Source organism: Astatotilapia calliptera, chromosome 9 (genome assembly GCF_964374335.1).
Source record: "Astatotilapia calliptera chromosome 9, fAstCal68.1, whole genome shotgun sequence".
Classification (NCBI taxonomy): Eukaryota; Metazoa; Chordata; class Actinopteri; order Cichliformes; family Cichlidae; genus Astatotilapia; species Astatotilapia calliptera.
The window spans coordinates 6,827,525-6,852,186 of NC_137430.1; the positions used below are offsets into that span (position 1 = coordinate 6,827,525).

General features: G+C 40.9%; 1 protein-coding gene across 7 annotated transcripts in view; it reads left to right on the forward strand.

The window, feature by feature from the left end:
- slc12a7b (solute carrier family 12 member 7b) overlaps positions 1–24,662 on the forward strand; it is a 76,468-nt gene that overhangs the window by 16,898 nt on the left and 34,908 nt on the right. For 2 of the 7 annotated variants that reach the window (XM_026179193.2, XM_026179196.2), the window contains exon 1: positions 3,748–4,127. The exons of 4 other annotated variants lie outside the window; for them this stretch is intronic. In XM_026179193.2, the coding sequence (XP_026034978.2) occupies positions 4,016–4,127 (112 nt within the window). In that variant the 5' untranslated portion in view covers positions 3,748–4,015. Of the gene's footprint in view, positions 1–3,747; positions 4,128–23,578; positions 23,886–24,662 lie in introns of those variants that run through there. One more of the 7 variants, XM_026179195.2, reaches the window with a different exon arrangement.

Here is a 24,662-nt window from a genome sequence, read left to right on the forward strand (position 1 = left end):
ACTTCAGGCTACCAAACATCTCTAGATTCTTATATAAAACAGAGGCTTAAAACTTGACAAAGAAAGAGTGAACTGTTAGATATGATAGCCATGAAAAAGATAAAAACCAGGGAGTCTCAAGGCTGCACAACAGCAGGAATGATCTACACTGCTGAGAAGTATGTCCTTGTGTCATTGGCCTGCACTTGGTGTATGTGTTGCAAATCCAGCGTCTTCCCATCTTCCCCTGCAGGTTCAATCAATACATCTATTTTGGGAGTGGAAATGCGAGCCGCCAGAGAGAGTTCTGAACTCAGTTTAAGTGCTGTTGTTCTTGGGGCAGAAAAATTCCCCACTGTCTGCAAAACCAGGAGCCTAGGCTCATGTAAAATGTGGATTACCACACTTTTCAATGTAACAGTAAATCGTAAATGGTTTCTCCTGTCATGTTTGGGTTTTGTTTTGGGGTTTTTTGTTTGTTTTTTGTTTTTTGGGTCAGGTGGTTCAGGGGGCCTCACCACTGTACCCTCTGAGCCACAGAAGCAACAAAATCTGACATCACACAGACTTTGTACTGGGGTGCTGACAGGGTAGAGACCAGTTAGTGTACCATCTGACTGCATTTGTGTTGTCAGGGACACCTTTACTAGGCGATGTTTAAAGTTCAGGGCTTGTACAAAAACAGCTGGAGAAGTGACTGAATAGGCAAACCCACATGTTGGCCTGGGAAGGCCACACCCAATTAAAAAGTTAATAATCAAGATATAACACGTGGAATTTAATACGTTGATCGTTTAAATAATGCCACTGGGATTAGGGGTGTTTATTTCTCAAACGTCTGTGTAACTGTTTAGCCACTAGCCTCCTCCTCAGAAACTTACATACTCAAACCAGTCATGTGTGACAGGTATCTGACTTTGCACACACCCACAACCTCGTCTTGTTTTAAAACACGTTGTGAAGTTGGTCTGTATTTCCACTAAAAATCAAACCTTTCAAAAAAACATGTTCAAAACATTAAAATCAACCCGATTTTACACACACACACAACCCTTGGTTTCGAGTATTTTGTGCAGTTGAGTATAAAAGGCACTTAAAAAAGGAGTTAATGCATATAAATGGGTAGATTAAATCCAGTTATTTTGTACACACTGAAGTGACTATCCTCATACTACTTTATTAGTATATTGTGGAGGTCAAATTTAGGTTCAGACTCCCAGTTTCTTATCAACACATTCCAGTAAGGTGATAGATATTCGTGCCTTTGTATGTGTTAATTGAGGGAATGAATCATGAGTTTGTGGCACTCACTGTATACCTATGCGGGAATTACAGTAAAACAAATTCAGTAATAATTCCTGTAAGTGTAAGACAAATAAGTACTGGAAAGTTGTGAGGACCAGTAAACAGCTAATGTCTGCTCTTGTTTTGTTTTTTTACCACAATTGATCATTTCCCTCCTATGGGAATTTTTTTAGCCCTTTTGCTGGAGAAGTTATGTAAGGCATTTCCTCCTTCATATTGTGTGTCAAATCAACCGTGAGACAGCCTGAGAACTGCTTATGTCACAGCATTTTAGCCTACTTTCCAACCTCCCTTATTTATTGGTGTAAATGCTCTCACAAAAAGGGACATTGTCCCCCAGGCCTGGATGCATGGACTGTCCCTGAGAAAGCAGTCTGAGTGTCTGGCCACTTAATCAGCAGATGCCGGTTACATCATTGCTCATCCACTGAGCAGCAAGTAAGAGCTGCCTTTGTTACCTTAGAAGCACTGTAATACTTACTGCGCATTTAGGAATATTGATCCAAGCTTTCCTTTCTTGATGCAGGGAAACAGTAGTAGGAATGCTGGCTGCTTTAGTTTAGGCTGTAGCTGCAGCTCGGAGTGATTTGCATGTAGCATGGGTCCAGCATCATATTTGCAACCACACCCCCTGACAGGAGTTATTTAATTGAAAGAGGTCTAGTTTCTGAAGACTAGAGTAATAAATGTTTGATAATAAGGATGCTGTGGGTTTTTTTTATGTGACTAACAAATATTTCACTGAAGATGTTTGAGGAGTGAAGGTTTCCCAAGCTTTAAGAATGCTGTAGAAAGTCCTAGATGGTGCTACCTCCTTCCTCTGGTTCAGTATTGAGAAATGAGCTGTGAGCGAGTCGCATTGCTAACTGGGCATCTCTCTTTCTCTTTGATTCTCTCGCACCGTGCACGCTCTGCCTCCCCCTTCCTGCTTTTGCACACCACACCCTTCCCTTGACTCTATTGATCTCATGTGTCGGCACACTGGGGAAGTTACCGGAGGGGGCGGGATCTCATTCTGGTTTCCATGTGTTCACAGTCACACTCAGCTAGTGTTATAAAAACTCTGGCCATCTGCACTCAATTCTGTGGACTTCACTGTTTCTATCACATTTCCAATCACATAAGGTGTTTGAGACCTGATAGCTAGTGTCATTTTCAGTGTAGTATATATTCAGAGGAAATGAATCATTAGAATTAAGGTCAAATGGATTTGAACATGAGGCACCTAAAGCCATTTTCTCCTCCCTTTTACTATTTTTCAGAAACGCTACGATACTTTATTAGTCTTAGAGTACCAGTCGAAAGTTTTAGATCCTATCCATCTTTTATATTCTCGTCAACCCAATAGCACAAATGGAACAGATTAGGGGAAGAATTAAGAGAACAATGGTATTTTAAATGGGTAGAATGGTTCCTTATTAGCGCTGGTGCTTGACAGCAAGATGTCTGTTGCTTCACACCTGCTGGTTTAACAGGTTCGACAGTTTTTTGTACCTCCAAAAATCTTTGATTGCCACAATCACATCTACAATTACTGTCTGTAATTGTGATGTGAGCATGTCTTTCCTGCCCCTTGACTTGTGTTAGCTTGGATAGAGTCTAGCTGCTGTGACTCAATACAAATGAAGCAATGTGCAGAAACTTTAACTCTCCAATCCTGTACAAGTGCACACAAATGCGCTGCTTTGTTTTTCCATTCACTCGTCTGACCACTTGATCCCAAACCAGCTGGATGGGGTTTTACATATAGAGACTTCTGTGCTGATTCTTTTCTTAAAAAAGGCCTGTAGTATGAACCTATGACCAAGATGACGGTCTGTGTAAAGATAGTTTTAAAGTACTCAGCAAAAGTTGGACAGGTTAGGATTAACTGTGGAGACTGCACAAAGGCTCGATGTTCTCCTGTTTCTTAATCCCTGAAAGAAGTTTCTCTATTATGTCTCAATGACCATTCAGTTTTGGTTAAACCTTGGATGATGTACAGCTCACTCTATACAGATATGAGCATCTTTCAGAAATCTGTGTGTTTCCACACATAAGCATATGTGCTAACGCTCTTTAGGGTTATATGTTCACATAGTCTATATACATCTTCAGAACAGCATTGCTGCACACTTGCTGCACATGGGGTTTAAATTATTGCATAGCAAGTGAGGAAATACATGTGTGTCCGTGTGTGTGTATGTGTGGCAGCTTTGCACTTCCTCTTTGAACAAAGGTGATTGTTTCTGGTGGTTGTTGTGCCTGTGTGTGAGAAAAAGGCTGCATTCCTGGTCAGGGGATCTGCCCTCAGGCATAGAAAGAGCTGCTATATGTGCTCTCACTCACAGATGAGCACTAATGCATGTAGTTTTTCAACCTCAGTGTGTGTGTGTGTGTGTGTGTTCATGTGCACTGCCCCCCATTGGGCGGGGCAGCAGCGCTCTTCCTTATTTGGGTAGTTGGTGCGGTGGGGGTCGGGGTCACATGGGTGGACAGCAGAATCCTAGCGATAGGAACAAAAACTCAGAAGCAAGACACAGCGTCCTGCCCATGAGGGTAAAGTACACCGGGGAAGTTGGTCTGAACAACAGAAAGCAAACAACGGAGAACAGTAGGAAGAAAGAGAAGAAGAGTGACAGTTGCTGGACAGAGAAAGGAAAAGATTCAGCAGAACAGAGGGGGCGGAGGAGGGCTGCGGGAGATAAGAGTGTGACAAACAGGAGACACTGAGAGGAAGCAGGGTATAAAAATGCCCACCAACTTCACCGTGGTGCCGGTGAAGGACGGCACCAGAAAGGCAGAAGAGGGGAACGACCAAAATGATGTGCTGAAAGAGGAGGAGGAGGAGGACGCCGCCACAGGTGAGATCACATGTTTTATTTCTCTGTGCCAGGTGGGCAACTGGTGCAAATGAGATCAAATTTACGAGCGAGGCTCAGGCGTCGGAATACATCTTTATCCTTCTGTCGAGACGGTACAGAGGAAGCAGCTCTGGAAAATTCCAGACTTTGTTTACAGTGTCCAGTGGAAGCTGATAATTTTGCTTTATTGCAAGGTTTTTTTTCTGAAAACCTGTTTACAGCTGTGTGTGGGCAGATAATGTGAAGGGATGATTGGGTTTGGGCAAAGGCTTGCTTGTAGCTGTGTGAGATGCCAACTTGCCTCACACGATACTGCCACTCATGGGAGTTTGACATGAATGTGGTTTTTCCTTCTGTCAAAGTCCCTCCTTTTTTCTTTGTTTTTTCATTTTGTTTCACTCCTCAGCTGATGGCTTTTAAGCAGAAGCCCTAAACACAATGAGTTAAATGTTCTTTGATTTAGTTTAACTTTAATTTTTCTGCGTTATGCCATGTAATCCTAGTGTTGGTAACAAATGCAGGGATAGCAGAGCTTCAGTGACTTCAGCATCTGCTGACTTCTCTGTTGGTTACCATTGATGTGCAAACTCCTGCATGAGTCATGACTGAAGACCTCACAGTGAACTCCTTGGTGTTAGAAACAACAGGATAAAAGAACTTTTACACAATGTCCTGACGCCCAGGCATGACACACATTTCCTTGTGGGGCCTGCAGGACCAAGACAGAATAGTCATGAACTTAAATAACACTTTATAATAAATATTTAGTGAAAGCCAACAAATATGTGCCATTTACAGTTGCACATAAACAAAACAGGAACATACTGTAATATTATAGATCTGGTGTCAGAACAACACAACCTGCCTGTGTGTAACACCTCAGAACAATATGTAGAGGTCATGAAGTGCATATTTAACAAACTCCTCTCTGACACTCCATGGTTTTGTTTTTGGGAGTTTTTTTTTTCCAGGCTCTCATTGCCAGTTAAGTTGTTGCTTTTACAGCGCTTCACATGGTGCTGAGCAAATCTGTTCCCGGTGTTTAATTTCTGTTGTGGAGCTACAATTACGGCTGCATGCCGGGTGAGATTTTACAGACTGTGGGAGAGAGAATGGTGTTTCATTGTGATGCTTATACAGGCTCTTGTATCACTTTAGTTTCTCCTGTGCTGGTCTATGTGTATGCAGATCAGCTGTTACTGACAATGGCTGCAGAGTGACAGAGTCGCTCGGTGAGCAGGGCATAGCATGTCAGAGAGATCTCACGCTTGATCTAAAACCACAAAATTATAACTTGACTCGTGGAAGCATCGAGGCCACGCATGTTCCTTTGTTTGCATTGTTTTGAAGTCCAGCCTGCTCAAAGCCACAGGTCCTTTTAAAATAGGCTGAATCATTCCATGAGTCGAACTGTAGACACATTCTTAGCTGTGAGATTTGTTGAGAACATGATGGTGACGGTATGGTTAAATAACAGCAGCAGGCTCCAGACTTTAAAAGCGAGACATATTGGGGGTGTTTCCTTTCCGTGATTTGTTAGGGATGGGTCTCAATAGTGTAGCTCATGTCAGCTCATAAACATATAGTGTGTAAGGAGGACAGAGTGAAATAGCAGTCACTGTTATTGATTATGTTGCTGGCCCGCTTTCCGTTGACTTAGTCAGGGGAGATGAGACCCCACCCCCATGCTGCAATGTCCTGGGCTCAAGTTTTTCTCATTCACTCTGAATTCTCTCTTTGTTCTACTCTCCCTCTCTGTTTCTTGATGTTCGAATCTCCTGTTCCCTCCTGGAATTAAAGCTTTACTCATAAACAAGGTGTGCTTCTTATACACGCACTGGGCACTGAAAACGTAAAGGAAATATGTGTCAAAAATGTGTCAAGAGTGAAATGGAAACGTTTCATTCCTCCCAGGTAAAGCTAACTAGTGTAGCCAAAGTGAACCAGCTCAGCCCCTTAGGCCTTAGTAAGGTGGTACATCCTTTCCATCTTGTATTTGCAATTAAGCTTTCCTTAGACGACACAAGATTTATTTATTTTTAAAATCGCTTTAGTAGGTCTGGTGTTGATGTGGAGTAAAACTGTCTTGTTGTCTTTTTTTTCCAGAACAATGTTATTTAAAAAAAGTAATGACACGACTTGACGTAGCTGTACTACAATAATATTCTGACCTATTCCGTATTAACCGAGTCTCTCATGTGCTTCCACGTGTTGAAGCACAATTGTTATAAGGGCAATTGAGTCTTGCCCTTATAACATTCTTCCGTTCATTTAATTGTTTTTGCGCAGGAGATGTCAGCATGTGTGATTGGGTTTAACTAAAGTCTGTGTTTGGCCCAAGCACCAACCCCTGGACCTGAATAATGAAGCCACTGTGGAGGTGCCAAAAAGTGCATTCACCCTTGTGGCCAGTTAGCCTCCCCAGATTCCCGTATTAAAATGTCTGTGGGGGAAAGTTTGCCCCTCGACAACAGCTGTATGGGGGATGAACTTTTTTTGTAAGTTGTGCTTTTGGATACAGGTAATGATTAAAGTTGAGGGCTTGGCTGCTTCAGCTCCAGAATCAAACCATGAAATTCTCCTTGCTGCTGCCCTCTCACGAGAGTATGATAAACCTGAAGTCCATCAGATAAACCTAAGGTCTGTTTGAAGACGATTTTTCGCAAAAATGTAGCATGTTCAGTGTGTATATACAAGTTAAATGACTGAATTTTCCAATTGTTTTTTGTTTGGTGTGTAAATACCTTTACAGGGAGTGCAGAATTATTAGGCAAGTTGTATTTTTGAGGAATAATTTTATTATTGAACAACAACCATGTTCTCAATGAACCCAAAAAACTCATTAATATCAAAGCTGAATGTTTTTGGAAGTAGTTTTTAGTTTGTTTTTAGTTTTAGCTATTTTAGGGGGATATCTGTGTGTGCAGGTGACTATTACTGTGCATAATTATTAGGCAACTTAACAAAAAACAATATATACCCATTTCAATTATTTATTTTTACCAGTGAAACCAATATAACATCTCCACATTCACAAATATACATTTCTGACATTCAAAAACAAAACAAAAACAAATCAGCGACCAATATAGCCACCTTTCTTTGCAAGGACACTCAAAAGCCTGCCATCCATGGATTCTGTCAGTGTTTTGATCTGTTCACCATCAACATTGCGTGCAGCAGCAACCACAGCCTCCCAGACACTGTTCAGAGAGGTGTACTGTTTTCCCTCCTTGTAAATCTCACATTTGATGATGGACCACAGGTTCTCAATGGGGTCCAGATCAGGTGAACAAGGAGGCCATGTCATTAGTTTTTCTTCTTTTATACCCTTTCTTGCCAGCCACGCTGTGGAGTACTTGGACGCGTGTGATGGAGCATTGTCCTGCATGAAAATCATGTTTTTCTTGAAGGATGCAGACTTCTTCCTGTACCACTGCTTGAAGAAGGTGTCTTCCAGAAACTGGCAGTAGGACTGGGAGTTGAGCTTGACTCCATCCTCAACCTGAAAAGGCCCCACAAGCTCATCTTTGATGATACCAGCCCAAACCAGTACTCCACCTCCACCTTGCTGGCGTCTGAGTCGGACTGGAGCTCTCTGCCCTTTACCAATCCAGCCACGGGCCCATCCATCTGGCCCATCAAGACTCACTCTCATTTCATCAGTCCATAAAACCTTAGAAAAACCAGTCTTGAGATATTTCTTGGCCCAGTCTTGACGTTTCAGCTTGTGTGTCTTGTTCAGTGGTGGTCGTCTTTCAGCCTTTCTTACCTTGGCCATGTCTCTGAGTATTGCACACCTTGTGCTTTTGGGCACTCCAGTGATGGTGCAGCTCTGAAATATGGCCAAACTGGTGGCAAGTGGCATCTTGGCAGCTGCACGCTTGACTTTTCTCAGTTCATGGGCAGTTATTTTGCGCCTTGGTTTTTCCACACGCTTCTTGCGACCCTGTTGACTATTTTGAATGAAACGCTTGATTGTTCGATGATCACGCTTCAGAAGCTTTGCAATTTTGAGACTGCTGCATCCCTCTGCAAGATATCTCACTATTTTTGAATTTTCTGAGCCTGTCAAGTCCTTCTTTTGACCCATTTTGCCAAAGGAAAGGACGTTGCCTAATAATTATGCACACCTGATATAGGGTGTTGATGTCATTAGACCACACCCCTTCTCATTACAGAGATGCACATCACCTAATATGCTTAATTGGTAGTAGGCTTTCGAGCCTATACAGCTTGGAGTAAGACAACATGCATGAAGAGGATGATGTGGACAAAATACTCATTTGCCTAATAATTCTGCACTCCCTGTATTCAGATCGCAGACTCCAAAAATAATTGGTGATGTGATTGTGGCTATATACTGAGTCCTGTAGCCAGTTTGTCATAGTTTTCGAAAACATCTGTCTTACTGTAGACTTTATTTTTCAGTGACGATATTTTTTTTAAATTAAAATGTCATCTGGAACAAGCAAATTAGGTAGATTTTAGGATCTGTTATGAGCTTCAGGTTACCTTGTATCATGCTGAAAAGGTCTTAACTTAGATGAATAAATCACAGGTACATGTATGTAACTTTCCCTGCTGAACAGGTTATACAGTATTGAACAGAACACAGCGTTCCAGAAGGGAATGAGCTCAGGCTCTGTGGGAGTGGGTGGAGTGGGACTCTGAGTGAGCGTATGTAGTCAAGTATTCTGTGGGAGTTGAGCGGTGTGGCTTTGTAGTGAAATGCAAACCTCAGTTTTCGTTATGCTAAGTTGGGTTATCAGATTTGGGACAAAGCCCCACCTTGTAATTAAGTAACAGGGTGGATGTGGGATGTAGCTCATGGCTCCAGTAGTAATAGTAGTAGAAGTGCAAGTGGTGGGTGTTTGGACCCAGTCTTAAATCACTTGCTTTCAAAGCTGCTATGGTAAAATCCAGCCTTACTTCTGTTTTGTTCAAGCTAAACAGGTGATTATACCAAATGCCTGGGGTTACTGCCTCTGTCCGTTGGTCTGCTTGCCCATCTGTCCCAGACATGTGTTTCCTGTTTATTTCCAAGCAGGTCTGGTTCTTTTTAAAGCTGTACGTGGCAGTCTGTATTTTTGTCTCTAATTATATTGTTAACTCTTTAATTTGCCATACTTGCATACTACCTGCTAGCCGCACTGGAAGCAGCACATATAATATGCTTTAAAGAGACTCTCAAACAAGTACATTGTAATGACTGAGTGATGCGGTTGGAATAGTTGTATCTTAAGCTGCTAAGACATGCACCATAGCTGTAAAATCTTTTAGATATTATGTGTCATGGTCCTGGGCCATGTGGGCCCAGTATTCTTAGTTCCTTGTATTTTTGTATTTCGTTCCTTATTTAGGCCATGTTTTCTGAGTTGCCCTGTTGTGTTGTTCCCTAAGTGTTTTCCCTTCATGGCTTTTACCCCCTGTGTGCCCCTCTGTGTATCTGTGAGCCCTCGTCTCTCCTTATGTTTTATTCCATGTTTCCCCTGCCCTTTATGTCTAAGTTCTCCCCGTGCTCTCTCTCCCCCCTGTGTGCCCTCTATGTATTTATGAGCCCTCGTCTCCCTTTGTGGTTGTTTCATGTTTCCCCAGCCCGTTATGTCTGTGTTTTCCCCGTGCTCTCTCTCCTCCTGTCTGAACCTCTGTGCCTGTACATGTCATGTTCAGTTCACCCCGCCCTGTCTCGTTATGATTATCAGTATCACCTGTGTTCCCCGTGTGTGCCCACTTTCTTCGTTTACCCTCTGTGTATTTCTGTCTGAGTCTCCCTCTGTTCGGCGTCGCGTTCTCCCTCATGTTGTGTGTTATTCTCCCCGTGGTTCGGTTCCTTGTACATCTCATGCTTTAGTTTTCCCAGTTTTAGTTTATTTTGTATTGCTTCTCGTGGCCAGCAATAAAGCTGTGTTTTTGAGTTTATCCCCGTGTCTGTGAATCTGCATCTTGGGTCCTTCTCCTGCCTGCCACACAACGTATCATGACATTATGTGACACAATATATGAGGACAAAATGTCCAGTGCATGTAATGTCCATTTGCAGTGATTTTGGCACAGCACAAGCAAAATAGTCAGATTTTACTAACAGTCTAATCTGTTGATGTGTTCTGAATTTTTCATCACAGCCTGTTAAATGCAGAGTTGATCTCTGAATATTACAGGGCTGTAGTAAAATTTGCTTCTTGTCAAGTTATTCTAGATTTATACAAGTTTGATAAATCAAGAATATGATTGAGGTATGTTTAAAGATGTCTGTTGTCGTATTGCCAGCCTTTAGAGTTTTCATAAATTAATTTGAGAATAATTGAGATAAATGATTGAGAATGGGAATTTTATTTTGGTCATAGAAATCCTAAATAATGAATTGGATAAGCGGTGCACGTCAGTACGTGCACCGCTTATCCAATAAGATGGTAAGATTTTTTCATTTTATTGGCTATGGGGCAAGTTAGCGTGATGCTGCAATCACAGTGTGATAAGTGCTCTAATTTATACAGCAGGATGCAACCAGTTCATTTCAACAATAATCTGCATTCTACCAGGAGCAGCACAGATTAGCGGCTCAAAACCAGCAAACACGATAAAGGAGCACTAAACAAAATATTACAGAGTAAGCACATGTCTTAAGTATGTTTAAGGCCTAGATTGTACTCTAATGGATGGGGAAATCTATGTTACTTGGACCTGAGCAAACTCTAGCAGACTTGCGAATGCGTAAAGTATAATCCCGATTTAGAAGTAAGGCAGTTCTGGTTAAACTCGACTTCCATTGAGGCTGAAGGACAATCAGGGGAACTTTTGTTTTAATCATTGCTAGAGGCAATTTGAGATCTACAGGACTGGGACTCCGAATTATTTCACACCTGTAGTTTTTAGTCCGTTTAAGTCAAACTTCTTCCTGCGTGGTGTGGTTCATTTGTGCAGATGTGAACACAGTAATTGGACTCTGGTACACACCAAAACATCCACACTGAGATGCTTTGGAAGAGGCGGTCTTGGTGTGGTTCCAAATTCAATTCAGTTTTATTTATATAGCGCGAAATCACAACAACAGTCGCCTCAAGGTGCTTTATATAGATCCTACAATAATGGTTCCAAATGAATTCCACTGCGATTCGCTTGTAGTGTCATGTGATCTGACCTCGATCCGAACCAACTACCATGTGTATGTTGTAAGTTTGAGCTAAAAAACTTCCCTGTAGCCTTGTATGCTTTGTATTCTGGGATGCTGCAAGGTACTATGGATGTATGAAGGTCTAAATGGGCTAACAGCTAGCCATTAAATGAACATAAATTCTCCCGTGTTCTCCAATCCAATGATCGGACTCAGTGTTCTCACGTGGTTTGTGGTAACATGTTTTGGGTTTGTTGGAGCTGGAATTGTTCTCTTTGTGAAAACAAACCAAACAACAGGGGAAAGTTAAAAGTTTACAAACTCATCAACTGATTTGAACCAGAGTAAATGAACTATAGGCTATACTGCTGCAAATACCTGACTCCATCGTGGCCTATTGCTGCTCATCCACACGCCTGGTTCTCTTGGATGTTTTTTCCTAATAAAAGGGACTTTTGTCTTCCCACTTTTGCCACATGCTTGCTGATTGTTGGGTTTTTTTTTCTGTTATTGTAGGGTCTTTACTAGAGGTGGGAATCACCATACACCCCACGATACGATATTATCACAATACTTAACTCACGATACGATATTATTGCGATTTTTTTTATATATTTTTGCAATATTCTGGGTATTGCAATACGATATTTTGTGATTTATCACATATTTTTTCTACTGCAGATTTTGTCCATAAAGGTAAACTTTATCAATATTCATTGTATCTAATAATAAAGTCTCACACTCAGTCTTTCTCTCATGTCAGTCAGTTTTATTGCTGACAAAGTGAACGGTTTGTATAACAGTCTAGTAACCAACTTAACTGAACGTAACTATCTGGTACAATTATAGCTTAAAACAAAATATAATTTTACATTAAATAAAAAAGTTTTAAATTTAAATAAAATAAAACATTTCTTAAATTAAAATAAGTAAACTGTCCTGTTTGTTGCTGCCCTAAAAAGTTAAACACATTTGGACAGTGAAGCAATGTCAGCATTCTTGCTCAGAAAAAGGAGCTGATCAACATGCTCTGAAGTGAGAGTGCTCCGTTTTGCTGTGACGATGTCTCCAGCGGTTGAGAAGACTCTTTCAGCCGAGACACTAGTACCTGGGATACAAAGGTATCTCTTTGCCAGCGTGGCCAGGATTTCCACCAGCTTAGTGGGTCTTCTGTGAGTGCCAGTGATGTGACCTCCTGGTATCTTTTCACCTCCTCCTCAGCTGTGGCAGATAATGATTTTGGTGGGGCTCCAACATCACCATAAGTCTGACCAAGCAAGTCTGTTAACCCACAAGACTTCCTCATCTTGGCTGGTATGAGAGGGGGTCTGGGATTTTGTTCAGTCTCGTCAGGTTTCTCATGATGTTCATGGGCTTCTGGCTCACAGATGGGCTGCTGCCTCTTTTCTTCCTGTAGAAAACCCACACACATACAGAGAGAGAGAGAAAATAAATATTTCATATCTTTTAGTATGCAGTAATATGTTAGCAAATTATAATTAATGTATTTAATTGCTAAATAGAATATTACCAATATGACAAAAAAATCACAGATCTACTAATATTGTAAGTAAGTTATTTAAATTATAACACCAGAATGTTTGCTTACCTGAAGGGTTATAGCCTCAGCAACCACTCTGGCATAGGTTTCCTGTCTTTCCTCCAGTGACAGGAACGGCAGGGTTTTAAAGCGTGGGTCGAGAGCTGATGCTGTGTAGAGGGTGTTCCTCTCGACTGTGCTGGCATATCTCTTCTTAAGATCTTGACTGATACTTTGCTTGATGTTTCTGACCAGTGCTGTGTCACCAATGTTTTCTTGGGTGTCGTGCAACAGCTGTGCTAGCAGCGGTGCTACGAGAGACAGAGTAGGATTCTTTTCCTCAGACATCACAGTAGTCACGACTTGCATTGACTTCAAGGCCCGGACAATTTCTTCAGTGTTCCCAATATCCGTCTCGTTTAGAGTAAAGATATCTGTGCTACTCTTTCTGACTTCGGGAGACAGCAGCGCTGCACAAATCGCAGGTTGTTGTTCAAGGAAACGCTGGAGCATGTCATAAGCACTGTTCCATCTCGTGCAGACGTCGGTCTTGAGCTTGTGAGTCGGGAGCTGTAACATTTTCTGTTTTTGCTCCAGAGCGTGGTTTGCCACTGTGCTTCTATTGAAAAACCCAGTTATGCGCCGCACTCTCCCCAAGACCCTGGCTACTGCAGGCAGGTTTAAGGCTCGTTGTGATGCCAGATTGAGTGTATGGGCGAAACACTTCACATGCAGGTATCCCGCTAGCTGAGTGGCAATTGTCATATTAGAAGCATTGTCGGTGACAACCACCAGATTTTTGTCGGCAATCCCCCATTCCTGTGGTGTATTTTGCAGGAGATTTGCAATGTTCGCTCCGGTGTGACTTTCATGTAATGTTCGAGTTTGGAGAACGTAAGACAGCAGTTGCCAGTCCGCTGTGAGATAATGAGCTGTTATAGTCACATATGAATCCACAGCCCGCGAGGTCCATGCGTCGCAAGTTAATGCAACCCTTTCTGCTGTGCTCAAACTTTCCTCAACTTTATGCTTCACATGTAGAGATTGGGTACGGCTGTGTCTGCGAAAAAACGTCGTAATGGTATCACATACCTGGGTTCCAGCGTCTTGATCATGTAAGAAAAGCCCTCGTTTTCCACAATGTTGTAAGGACACAGGTCTTTGCAGATGAAGTACGTGATAGATTGTGTTATTTTCTTAGCTCGCTCTGAATTGGGAGATAGCTTTGCTAAGCTAAGAGTGTCCAGCGTTGGTTGATTTTTCAGTGGAGCTGATTTAGAGCTAGCTTTCCCATCCGCGGTTAATGCTATTTTTGGATGGTGCCGTGTAAGATGGGCCCTCATGTTCGTAGTATTCCCAGAGTACTTTATTTTCATACGACACACCTTGCAAATCCCGTGTGTCATATCCATCTCATTTGTTCCATCCTTGTTAAAAAATCCAAAGTACGTCCAGACGTTTGATTTAAACGCAGATGGCGCTTTCCTGATCTCTTTTTCTTCCTCCATCTTTGTTTGATCAATTTTCCCATGTGCTGACCTAACCTCTGCTGACCTCACTAGAGAAAAAGCTCAACCGCACCATCTGGTGGACTGGAAGTTTTTGGAACAAAATATCGATGTCTGCTGTCCCTGTATCGATACATTATTAGCAAACAAAATATCGCAATACTACGCAGTATCGATTTTTTCCCCCACCCCTAGTCTTTACAGTATAAAGCATCTTGAGGCGACTGTTGCAGTAAGTTTGTGCTATATAAACTGAATTGAACCGAAAAGTTCCGGTACGTTCTGCTTCCTTTCATCAAAAATGACAGTGTTAATAACAGAGTTAATTCAGGCTTTGCTCTAAACACTGTTGTTGAGCACTGACTCAATATGTTCCTTTTTCTCCTAAAAACTTGACTTTGAGGTATGTTTCCCCAGTTGTTCTTGTTTGCATGACCTGCATGAAACAACACGGTAAGAGGACGCCGGTGTGACGTAAGAAGCTCGATGTGTAGTCTGTCTTCTGTAAATTGTAGTTTAAACATGGAAAACAACCAGCATGATGTTTTAAGGAGTCTAGTGTAAGTGTGGTCAGATTGTGAGCACACTGCATTTTACTTTCCCTAAGGCCTTTTCAGTTCTGCTTCACACCTTTCTTTGACCTCATGATATTTTAGGAGGAAAAGTGGTTAGAAAAAAGACAGAGGAGGTGATTTTTCTTTTCTTCTTTCTTCTCTTATGTGGCATGAACACACCTGGTTCTGCTCTCATTTTTGGAAACTGTACATTACTATAGTGCAAAGTATGTGTACAGCTAAACTACACAATGTTTGTCTTAGCCCCATGACTTTGTCCTGATGTTCCCATCAAAACAACCAGTCACTGTTTACACACTGTATGCATTTCCACCCTAAATTTGGATGATGAAAAAAAATAAATAGTAAAAACAAATCTCTTGACAATAGAAACTCTTATGATTGTTTTCTTGGAATTATCTCCACCTTAAAGGTGGTTTGGGAATACTTTCTGGAGCATCCATAGACGATCACCCACGAGCAGCTGTTTAATATAAATGTAAAAACTATATAAAGTTTACTGATTTTGTACAAATGTGTGGAAGTGAAGGTAACAATAGCATGTTTTCTGTGCGTATACTAAAGACAATGTTGAGATTATCAAACATAACAACTTAAAAGAATCCATTTGGGCCATATATATATGAAGAAAAATATCCTACATAAAACACACATGCAACATTATGACCAGAGGATCACATTGTCTGTAATAGGACAGCTTCCATAGCTCTTTTGAGTGTATGAAAGAGTGAACCACTAATATATGTTCATTCTTTTATGTATGTTGAGCACTCGAGCCAAATGGAAAATTTCATTCTGCTGATTATCCAGACAGTCCTACTCTCCGACTACTGCCCTCCATTTCCGTCTCAGATATCTTGTCCTCACCAGTTCTCTACTCTAAATATGGTACCTCAGATAAGTCCTAATAAGCACGCACAAGTTAAATGCCCATTTTCTCCTCTATCTACTGTTGCTATCAGCTATAGTAGCTTTTATTTGCATAAGCCTGGGTAGGGGAACTCCAGGCCACAAGGGCCAGTGTCCTCCAGTTTTTAGATATCACCCTGGATCAATACACCTGATTCAAACGATTAGTTCATTACCAGGCTTCTGGAGAACTTCAAGATATGTTGAGGACGTAATTTAGCCTTATAAATAAGCTGTGTTGGATCAAGGACACATCTAAAATCTTCAGGACACCGGCCCTTGATGCCTTGAGTTCACCATCCCTGGCATAAGCGCTTAGCCTTCACAAACATGGTACATTTTAGAGAATGGAATCACCAGACACCCTACAATAGGATATTTTCACAGTACTTAACTCATAATAAATTATGTCCTCAAAGTTGAACTTAATCAGTATCTGTTTTATCCAGAAAGATAAAGCTATCTCACTTCAGTTATGTCATTTATGAGATTGTCAAGCACACCAATACTGTCACTAAAGCCTGTCATCAATGTTGCCATAAGACAGAGTCAGTCTCCTGTCAGGTTGGGATTGAATAGGGTCAGGTTGGCAATTGCATGCAATCCGTTTCTGATAATACAGCAATTAACTGTAAGAAAAGCACATAGCTGTTGTTGTCTACATAAACAGTTTTGCTGGAATATAACCAGAGTACAGCCAGTTGAGTTGTGCTCATTAACAATGTCATCACACCGCATGAGTGTATCTGTCTGCATTTATAACATTTATTTGCAAATCTTTAATGTCTTTGAGAGTGACGGCAGTTGGTGCAAGTCGGACTGCAACTGTTTGCAGAACGGTTGCACAAATTTTTTTCCAGCTTGTTTTCAGTTAGGAGGTAGATTTATCAAGCATAGTGTTGGGTTTTATTTATTTTTGGTTGAGATGATTTAATGTAAGTTTATTCAGCTACTATGACCTCTACTGTTCATATTCCCATGGTATTTTAATTTATTTAATGAAATAAATAAATACCCTTAATGAATTCCTCCAGCTACGTATCTAGGGCTGCACGATTAATCGTTAGAAAATCGCGATCTCGATTCATACTTATGTGCGATCTCATTTCCAAATGACAACGATTTAAAAAAAAAAAGAAAAAAAAAAAAGACGATGACGACGATTGTACCGCATTTTGATCTGGGACGTAATACAGAAGCTGTGCCGTGTGATGCTAAAATTAGCAGGGAAAAAACAACGGAGAGCACGTCAGGGATGACGAGAAAGTGACAGGAGAAAATCCGTTCCGGTCAACCACCCAAACATCAATAACGGGAACCTTATACAGCGCCTCCCTATACCCGTCGAACTCCCGCAGGCACAAAGAAATTACGGAGGCTATTACTTATCACCTGACCAAAGATATGGCTCCCATCAACACTGTGCAAAACGAGGGATTTAGGAAAATGATCAACACCCTAGACAAACGCTACACAGTGCGTTTCTATTGTTGCACTACCTGCTCTATACATGCTGTGTCGAGCAACGGTGGAGACGGAATTTCAAGCAGTACAACATTTTGCGCCAACGACAAAACGTGAGACATTTGTTGTTTTTATGTTTATTTATTGTTTTTATATTTATTGTTTTTATGTTCAGTCTCAACTGTTACGAAGTTGATGTGCAGTTAATAAGTGCAATAAATATTTATACTGGAAAAGAAAATCGTGAGAGAATCGTGATCTCAATTCTAAGCCAAAAAATCGTGATTCTCATTTTATGCAAAATCGTGCAGCCCTATACGTATCAGTGTGTCATGTTTACAACCGTTACACTGCTCTTACAGTGACATCCAACCAAAAAGTCAACTTTACATGATGTTTAAATCCAGTATTTACCGACTTTTTTTTATTTTTCCAACCAATCTTGTGAGCTTTGGCACATTTTTACTGGCAAACCATTCTGCAGATTATGGGTGTGCACCACTATGACTTTCATGTTCCTAGCTCAAACAGACCAATAAACATGAAAGAAATGCTTTGGTAAAGGTCTGGTTAGAGTCCAGCCACATTTGAACAGCTCCCAGAGTGCTCCCTCTTCCTCTTGGGCGTGTGGGTTTCTCACAATAACTATTAAGTAATTTTGGGTCGCTATTGATTTGACATTGTTTCCATTATCAAATGCGTTAGGCAGCTGCAAACTGCCTGCTTTTCTGTTACTATCAGTGTGGAGTAAATCTCTGCTGACTAATTGTTTCATTACTAACTGTTTACCAGATACATGGTGGAAACAAACCAAGAATTATCTGAAGTGGCAAATTGAAGTCATAAAAGTGGGCTTCCATTTTTTATTAAAAATATTGCAAAGCCTAAAAACATTTGGTAACCTCATAAAAGATGTGTATGTGTGTTTGACATTACGTGAAAGGTGCCTATTTGTGTACCTTTAAAGATACCGTTTCTCTGTGTTGGTGATGTAGCATCACCTTCCTTGCAAGTAATGGATGCTCACCAAACACATTTTGACATAGTACATAAAATATCCTTTCATATTAACAGCCTTTTGTTGCTTAAATGTCTACCATTATCCCCCATATTGAACATTCTCATATTCTAAGAACCAGATGCTGGCAGTAGAACAACCATTTAATATTCTTGTAAATCACCTTGGTTACATTTAAAGTGGCCTTAGGAGGATATTAGAGAGGATTTTGTGGCTCTAGATGAAATCCCAGAATGTCTTACCAATTGCATTTACAGTTTCTCATGTACACGTCCACCTTCAAGCACATGCTGTTTGCTTCATATTGTGAGACAGTGACACCATCTGGAGAAGAGTGGACTTGATCATTTGTACCTTTCATCAGGAGAGGATGGTTGGCACGGACTATGTGACTGACTGTGACAGTAGCATCTGATTTTTCTAACTGCTGTATTTAATGTGTGAAATACAGTGTGCATGTAAACCAGCCAACACGTGAACAGTTATCTATTCCAGTAACTGTTTGAAGTGACAGGTTGTGTCTAAGTGCTTCTAACGCTAAAACAGAATACCTGTATTTGGGGAATATGTGATTGAAACATCTTTTAAGCTTGCCCATTATGGTCAGTGTTGACTTTTAAGTCTACTGTTTATTCCAACTGTTTTTATCCGTAGTGTGATTTTGTTATTTAATGGCTTCTAAGGTGTCCTTCAGTGTTTTGAAAAGTGACTAAAAAAAGGTATTACTACTACATACTGGGGAGAGTATTAACAGAAATTAAAAATTAAAAAAAATAACCAACATGGACAAGATTACGTCAGCCCTCCTACAGTAGTACTATCATTTGATTTTGTTCTTGTCCATAAAAGAACAATAGTTATGAAAAATTTTGCAGATCAAGGATGAAAACAAATGTAAATGCTTGGGTTTTAGAAACATGCAGCTACACGGTTGAAGTCTTTAGCGTTAAGGAGAGCCCTCACAGAAAGGTTTGCACATCATTTGTGTAGCTGTTGGTTGGTTACTAATTGATGTTCCCAGCTCTGTTTGCTTTTGTAACCCTGTGAAGTATTTAACACCCTGTCATTTGTCAACAGGATCGTCTACTGTCATTGGTCATTGCTTGACAGTTGAGAAAAGTTTAATTCGGGATCTGCTGACTTCACATCACAGATGGTCATTTAGGCTTTTTTAGCTTAAAGCTTTAAGTTTGGACAGCGCTCTATAGTCTTCTCTGTGTATAATGCGACACGTTCACACATTCTGTCCTTCGTGTCCATCCTTTGTGTTGCCCAGCAGAGCAGTTTGTTTACCTGACAGGTTTAGAGGCTTAGAATATAACACGGAGACACTTAAACGCACGCACGCACGCACGCACGCACGCACGCACACACACACACACACACACACACACACACACACAAAGTAACAGCATCCATCTGATATCAAACCAAGTGGAGCTTGATACGACCAAAATCTTCTTACTGTGTGATTTGATAGCCTCTCTTTAAGCTCTGCTTTGCCAGTTTAATGACGCTGACAGCAGATGTTCAGTTTTGTCTGCTGAAAGATGACTGAACTCTGCTTGTAACAGCGAGGAAGTCTACGTGTTTTTTTTCTGTCCTTTTAAGTTGTTATTCACAAACTGCTCCTTAAACTGGTGTATTGTAGTTGTCCCTGGCTGATGACTCTACATTGATCCTCTGCAGGTAATCTGACCAGCAGTTAACGTATACGAGGCTGGCAAGCAACACTGATCTGATTCTTACTGATTCATCTGAATGTGGCTAGACAGCACAAGTAGACCTTCACTTTGCCTGCTGACTTTAAAGCCATATCTTCCTCAACTCTGGGGCCTCAACTGACTTCTGTTTTATAAAAAGTTCAGGATTAGCCTAATCTGGTTAAGTGATTAGTGCCCATTTCACATGCTCTTGTACAAAGAGATTAATGGGCAGTCAGTACAAAGGAAGACAGCAGGGTTCTAGGTTGACCGGGCTTCAAGGTAATAGCTGGGGCAGAGCTGTTTCTGCCATTGTCTGTCCGGTTTGTGGGGCTGTAGCACACCTTTGACTCTTTCCAGCTGATGTCTAGCTTAACCTGATCTTAGATTAAGTATGCATCAGGGTTTTAATAGTTTTGCAATTTTCATTAGTTTTTATTTTTATTTAGTTTTGACTTCAGATTTTTAATTTTATATCAGTTTTAATTAGTTTTTACCAATTGTTTGCTAGTTTAGTTTAGTTTTTATTTTTTTGAAAATCCTTAGTTTCAGTTTAGTTTTGATTATTTTCAGTTATAGTTTTAGTTGTGTTTGCAATAATTAAGTGTAACAAAATCCCAGTTTCATCATATCAGTCATTCTCTTCTGCTTATCCTTGGGTATGTTGCTATTCCAGCTACCATACCCTGCACCCTGCACAGGTCGCCTGTCTGTCGCAGGGCTAACACGCAGAGACAGACAACTCACATTCCCACCTATGGGTTCTTTAAATAAATAAATAAATAAATTAGGCCAGATGAACAACCATTGATACCAGGCAACTATAAAATGTATATCTTGGCCCCAATGAGACTATTAACTCTTCAGTGTTCGTAACTTTGGTTCAAGTGAATTGATAAACTTTTTGAAGGCAATTGACTCACACAGTTGTGTAGATATCCCAGTCCTGTTGTCTTGGGATGCATCACGCTGCCTTGCCTGGGGTTAGCTTCTATTTTCTGGGGATGAGGGTTGAGTGTGCTCCCTTACCTTCTCAAGGTAAGCTAGGTTAGCCTTCTTGTGTGAGCTTTTCAAGTGCACTTTAAGGTTTGTGGGATTTTTTTCCCTTGAGAAATGTCCCTCATAATTTGTCTCTTTCCACTACAAGACACTTGCTTCATCCAAAACAGTCATATTCAAAGTAATCCCAAATTGGACTCTGGCGCTTTCTCCCCACTTTTCCTGACATGATTCTGCGCGTGGACGGAGCAGCAACACAGACGACTCGACTAACATACTGCCACCTGCTGGCATAATGAGACAGCAAGAAATAAATCTGGAAACTAAACTTCATTTTCACCCTTGACTATTGTATGACACACACACATCAACGAAAACTAAACACATTTTTGCTATAAATTCAGTTAATTTTAGTTAGTTTTGTGAACACTCATTACAGTTTTAGTTAGTTTTCCTTTTTTTGTTTTTATTTTTATTTCCGTTAACGAAAATGTTTTTTCACTTCTTGTTTTCGTTATTTCGTTAGTTTTTGTTAATGATAATAACCTTGGTATGCATGACACTAAAGCGTGGTGCTTTGAAAGCACTCACCTCTGGTTGGCCGATGTTAAAAAGAGATATTTATATATGTATGTATTAGGGGTGCAACGATACACAAAATTCACGGTTTGGTTCGATACTTTGGTGTCACGGTTAGATATTTTTTCGATACAAAAAATGTTCATGCCTTTTTAATTTGTCATTTATTAAAATTATAAATATATATTTTAACTCAAAAGTAGTTTTTAAATTTAATGTTGCTGAAACAACAAAGGGATAAAATAATAAATCTATCTGATCGAGAAATCACTCATCTTTGGAAAAGAGAGTTTATTACAGAGAAATGGCTCTTTCCAAAATAAAAGCTATACTATACGCGTCTTCTGGGCTATATTCTCAGCAGCACATTGAACATATCAGGTCCCCATAAGGAGAATCATGTGCTAACGGCTGTCTAAATGACTCGGGTCAAGTTTGTAGCATGCATCCTTGTTGTTTTTGTCTGCTTCCACTTGTCTTTGCACTAGGATGATGTCGGAGTAAATGTGCAGTCATATTCGTTGTGTTCCCACTAGTGCTGTCAGCGTTAATCTCGTTAAAATGACGTTAACGCCACAACACGGCAAATCTCCGTTAACGAGCTAACTGCGCTAACGCACTAGTTCCCACCAATGTAATTGAGCATTGCGTGGCACATCCAACATACTGTTTTACTTTTGTCCATGACGCGCTTACCTTCAAGGTCATACATCACATGAAAACCAAAATAGTTTCAAACGCCACATCTGAATGAGGGTGGAGGAGGTTCAGTTCGCCATGTTGCAAGGAGAGCTTAACTTCTGTCTTGCTAGCTTGCCCTGTGCTCAGTGAATCTGCGTTCGACTACTCCGCCTAGGCTGCACTGTCGAGCGCAGATCCACTGAGTGCTCAACACAGACAGCCTCGTCAGAAGGAAAGTTGATAAAATAAATTAAAAATTTTGTATTGTTCGATACATATCCGTACTGAACCGAAAGCACCGTATCGAACGGTTCAATAGCGATACGAGTATTGTTGCACCCCTAGTATGTTACATATATTCATTGATGCATGATCATTTTCAGATCATTTTTCTTTCTGAAAAACTGAACAAGTTATTTGCTAATTCAGAAATTAAATACAGGGGGGAATAAAAATTTTAATGGCATCTGTTTTTATGGTAAAAAATTTCTTAGTGTGTGTGTGTGTGTGTGTGTGTTACGTCATAGTCTAGGGGTACAGGAGCACAACATAAGGGTTAAAAGGAAGGTGACCCCACCCAGGTCCCCAAAGCCAATTTACAGATTAAGGTGATTTTATTGCTACATGTTTAGACATCTTTGTGAGGACAGAAAATTATATACCTGTGGAGTACAACAGACACTTATGGGGACAAAGTGCCTGTCCCCATGAGTTCGAAGGTATTTTAGAGGCTCAAAATATGGTTTTAGTGTCACGGTTACAATTAGGTCATGGTTATGTTTAGACTAAGGGTTAGGTATGAACCTTTTCATGGTTAGGGTAAGTGGCTAGGGAAAGCATTACATCAATTAGATGTCCTGAATAAGATATGAAAATGTGTCTCATACTGTGCTGATCAATGCAATGTTTGTGACACCCTGAAGGTCAGGCAGGAGGTCAGCCCTGTACCTGTAGTTTAAATCGGTAAACACGAATCGATTCGGAACGATGTACTGCACAGCTCTCATTTCAGAGGGCATGTGGTAATTCTGCTCTGTCAGCACCACAAATGTGCTTTTTATTAACGGGGGAAAAGGATTTTTGTATCTTTCCTCTTTGCTGTGTGTGTGCGAGAGAGGGAGGCTGAGAGCACATTGACTCATCCTTCCTTCTTCCTCCAGCTCCACTAACCTAAACCAATCTCTCTGTTTTACTCCAGACTGTAAGCTTCTGCATACTCTGCTTGCTTTCTTTGCTCCTCCCCATTTTGTGTGTGTGTTCATACATGCACACACAGTGATCAGTAGCTTAGCAAGGTTGAGTGAGAGAACTTGGGTGTGTATGTGTGTGTGTGCACACACTTGGACATGTGTGCTTGCCGGTCTGTCAGCAGGAGGGTGAGGGTGCTTTGTGATGCATGGCTGATGTCGCTGATCGTCGTCGTCACAGGCCACTTTTCACACACACAAGCACCCACACACTGTCACAGAAATAGCTGATCCTCACGTTATCCACACAGCTCGGGGCAGCATTCCTGACTTCAGCACCTCACTGGCAATATCTTTCTACTTTGAGCCCTGTACTACTGGAGTTTCACAGGGACCACTGCTAGGAACCCAGCCCCCTTCCCGCCCTTCTTTTTAGCCCCGCTCCTCAGGATGGAGCACAGGGGAGGGTCTCGACAGAAGGGTAAGTTTATCTTTACTCCTTCTTAAAAGCCGTTTTCTACCCCCGCGGTCGCTGCACTGATAAATTGTGATTATATTGTGAAGAATTGGTTCAGTGTGTAACGTGCATATATATCTTCAGAGGTATAAATTTGGGTTCAACAGAGGTCGTAGTGTCTCGCTTTCTCTGTATTCAGTGTGAATTTAAGGGATCAAGATGCTTTACTCCTTTATTGTTGTTGGGTTTTTTTTGTTTTGAGACTCACAAAATCAAAAATCTCAATTTTTTGTAAAGTGTGGGAATCGATGGGCGGAGCATGGCACAAACTTTCCCAAGCAGAGTTTAGAAATTTGCCCTAAAAATAAATGCACTGACATCCAGCAAAGGGCAAAGTGCATAAAAATTTAAATTCCTTCTTGTTTCTGCCCTTTCCTAATCTTGGGGTCAGTAATGGAATCTTTTTTATGCATTAACCACAGGCTAAAAAAATAGATTTTTGACTTGTAATTTTTGAATATCTGATATTCTCTCGGTATTGACTTTTTTAAAACCTTTGTGTCTTTTTCTGCCCACCATAGTACATTGAGCCACGGGCTAACACCGACAGTGTTAGGCAGCTTACAGCGTCATCACAGCGGACGGCTTAGTGGTTATAAATAGGATGCGTGGTCATTTATTACCACAGTGAATATAGAGGCTGAGCCTAGCCATTAGCACATCCTCAATGTACCTGCACATATATTTGGAGTAAGTAGAGTGCTGATGGAGTCTAACTTTAGCCGTGGCTTCTGAACAGAG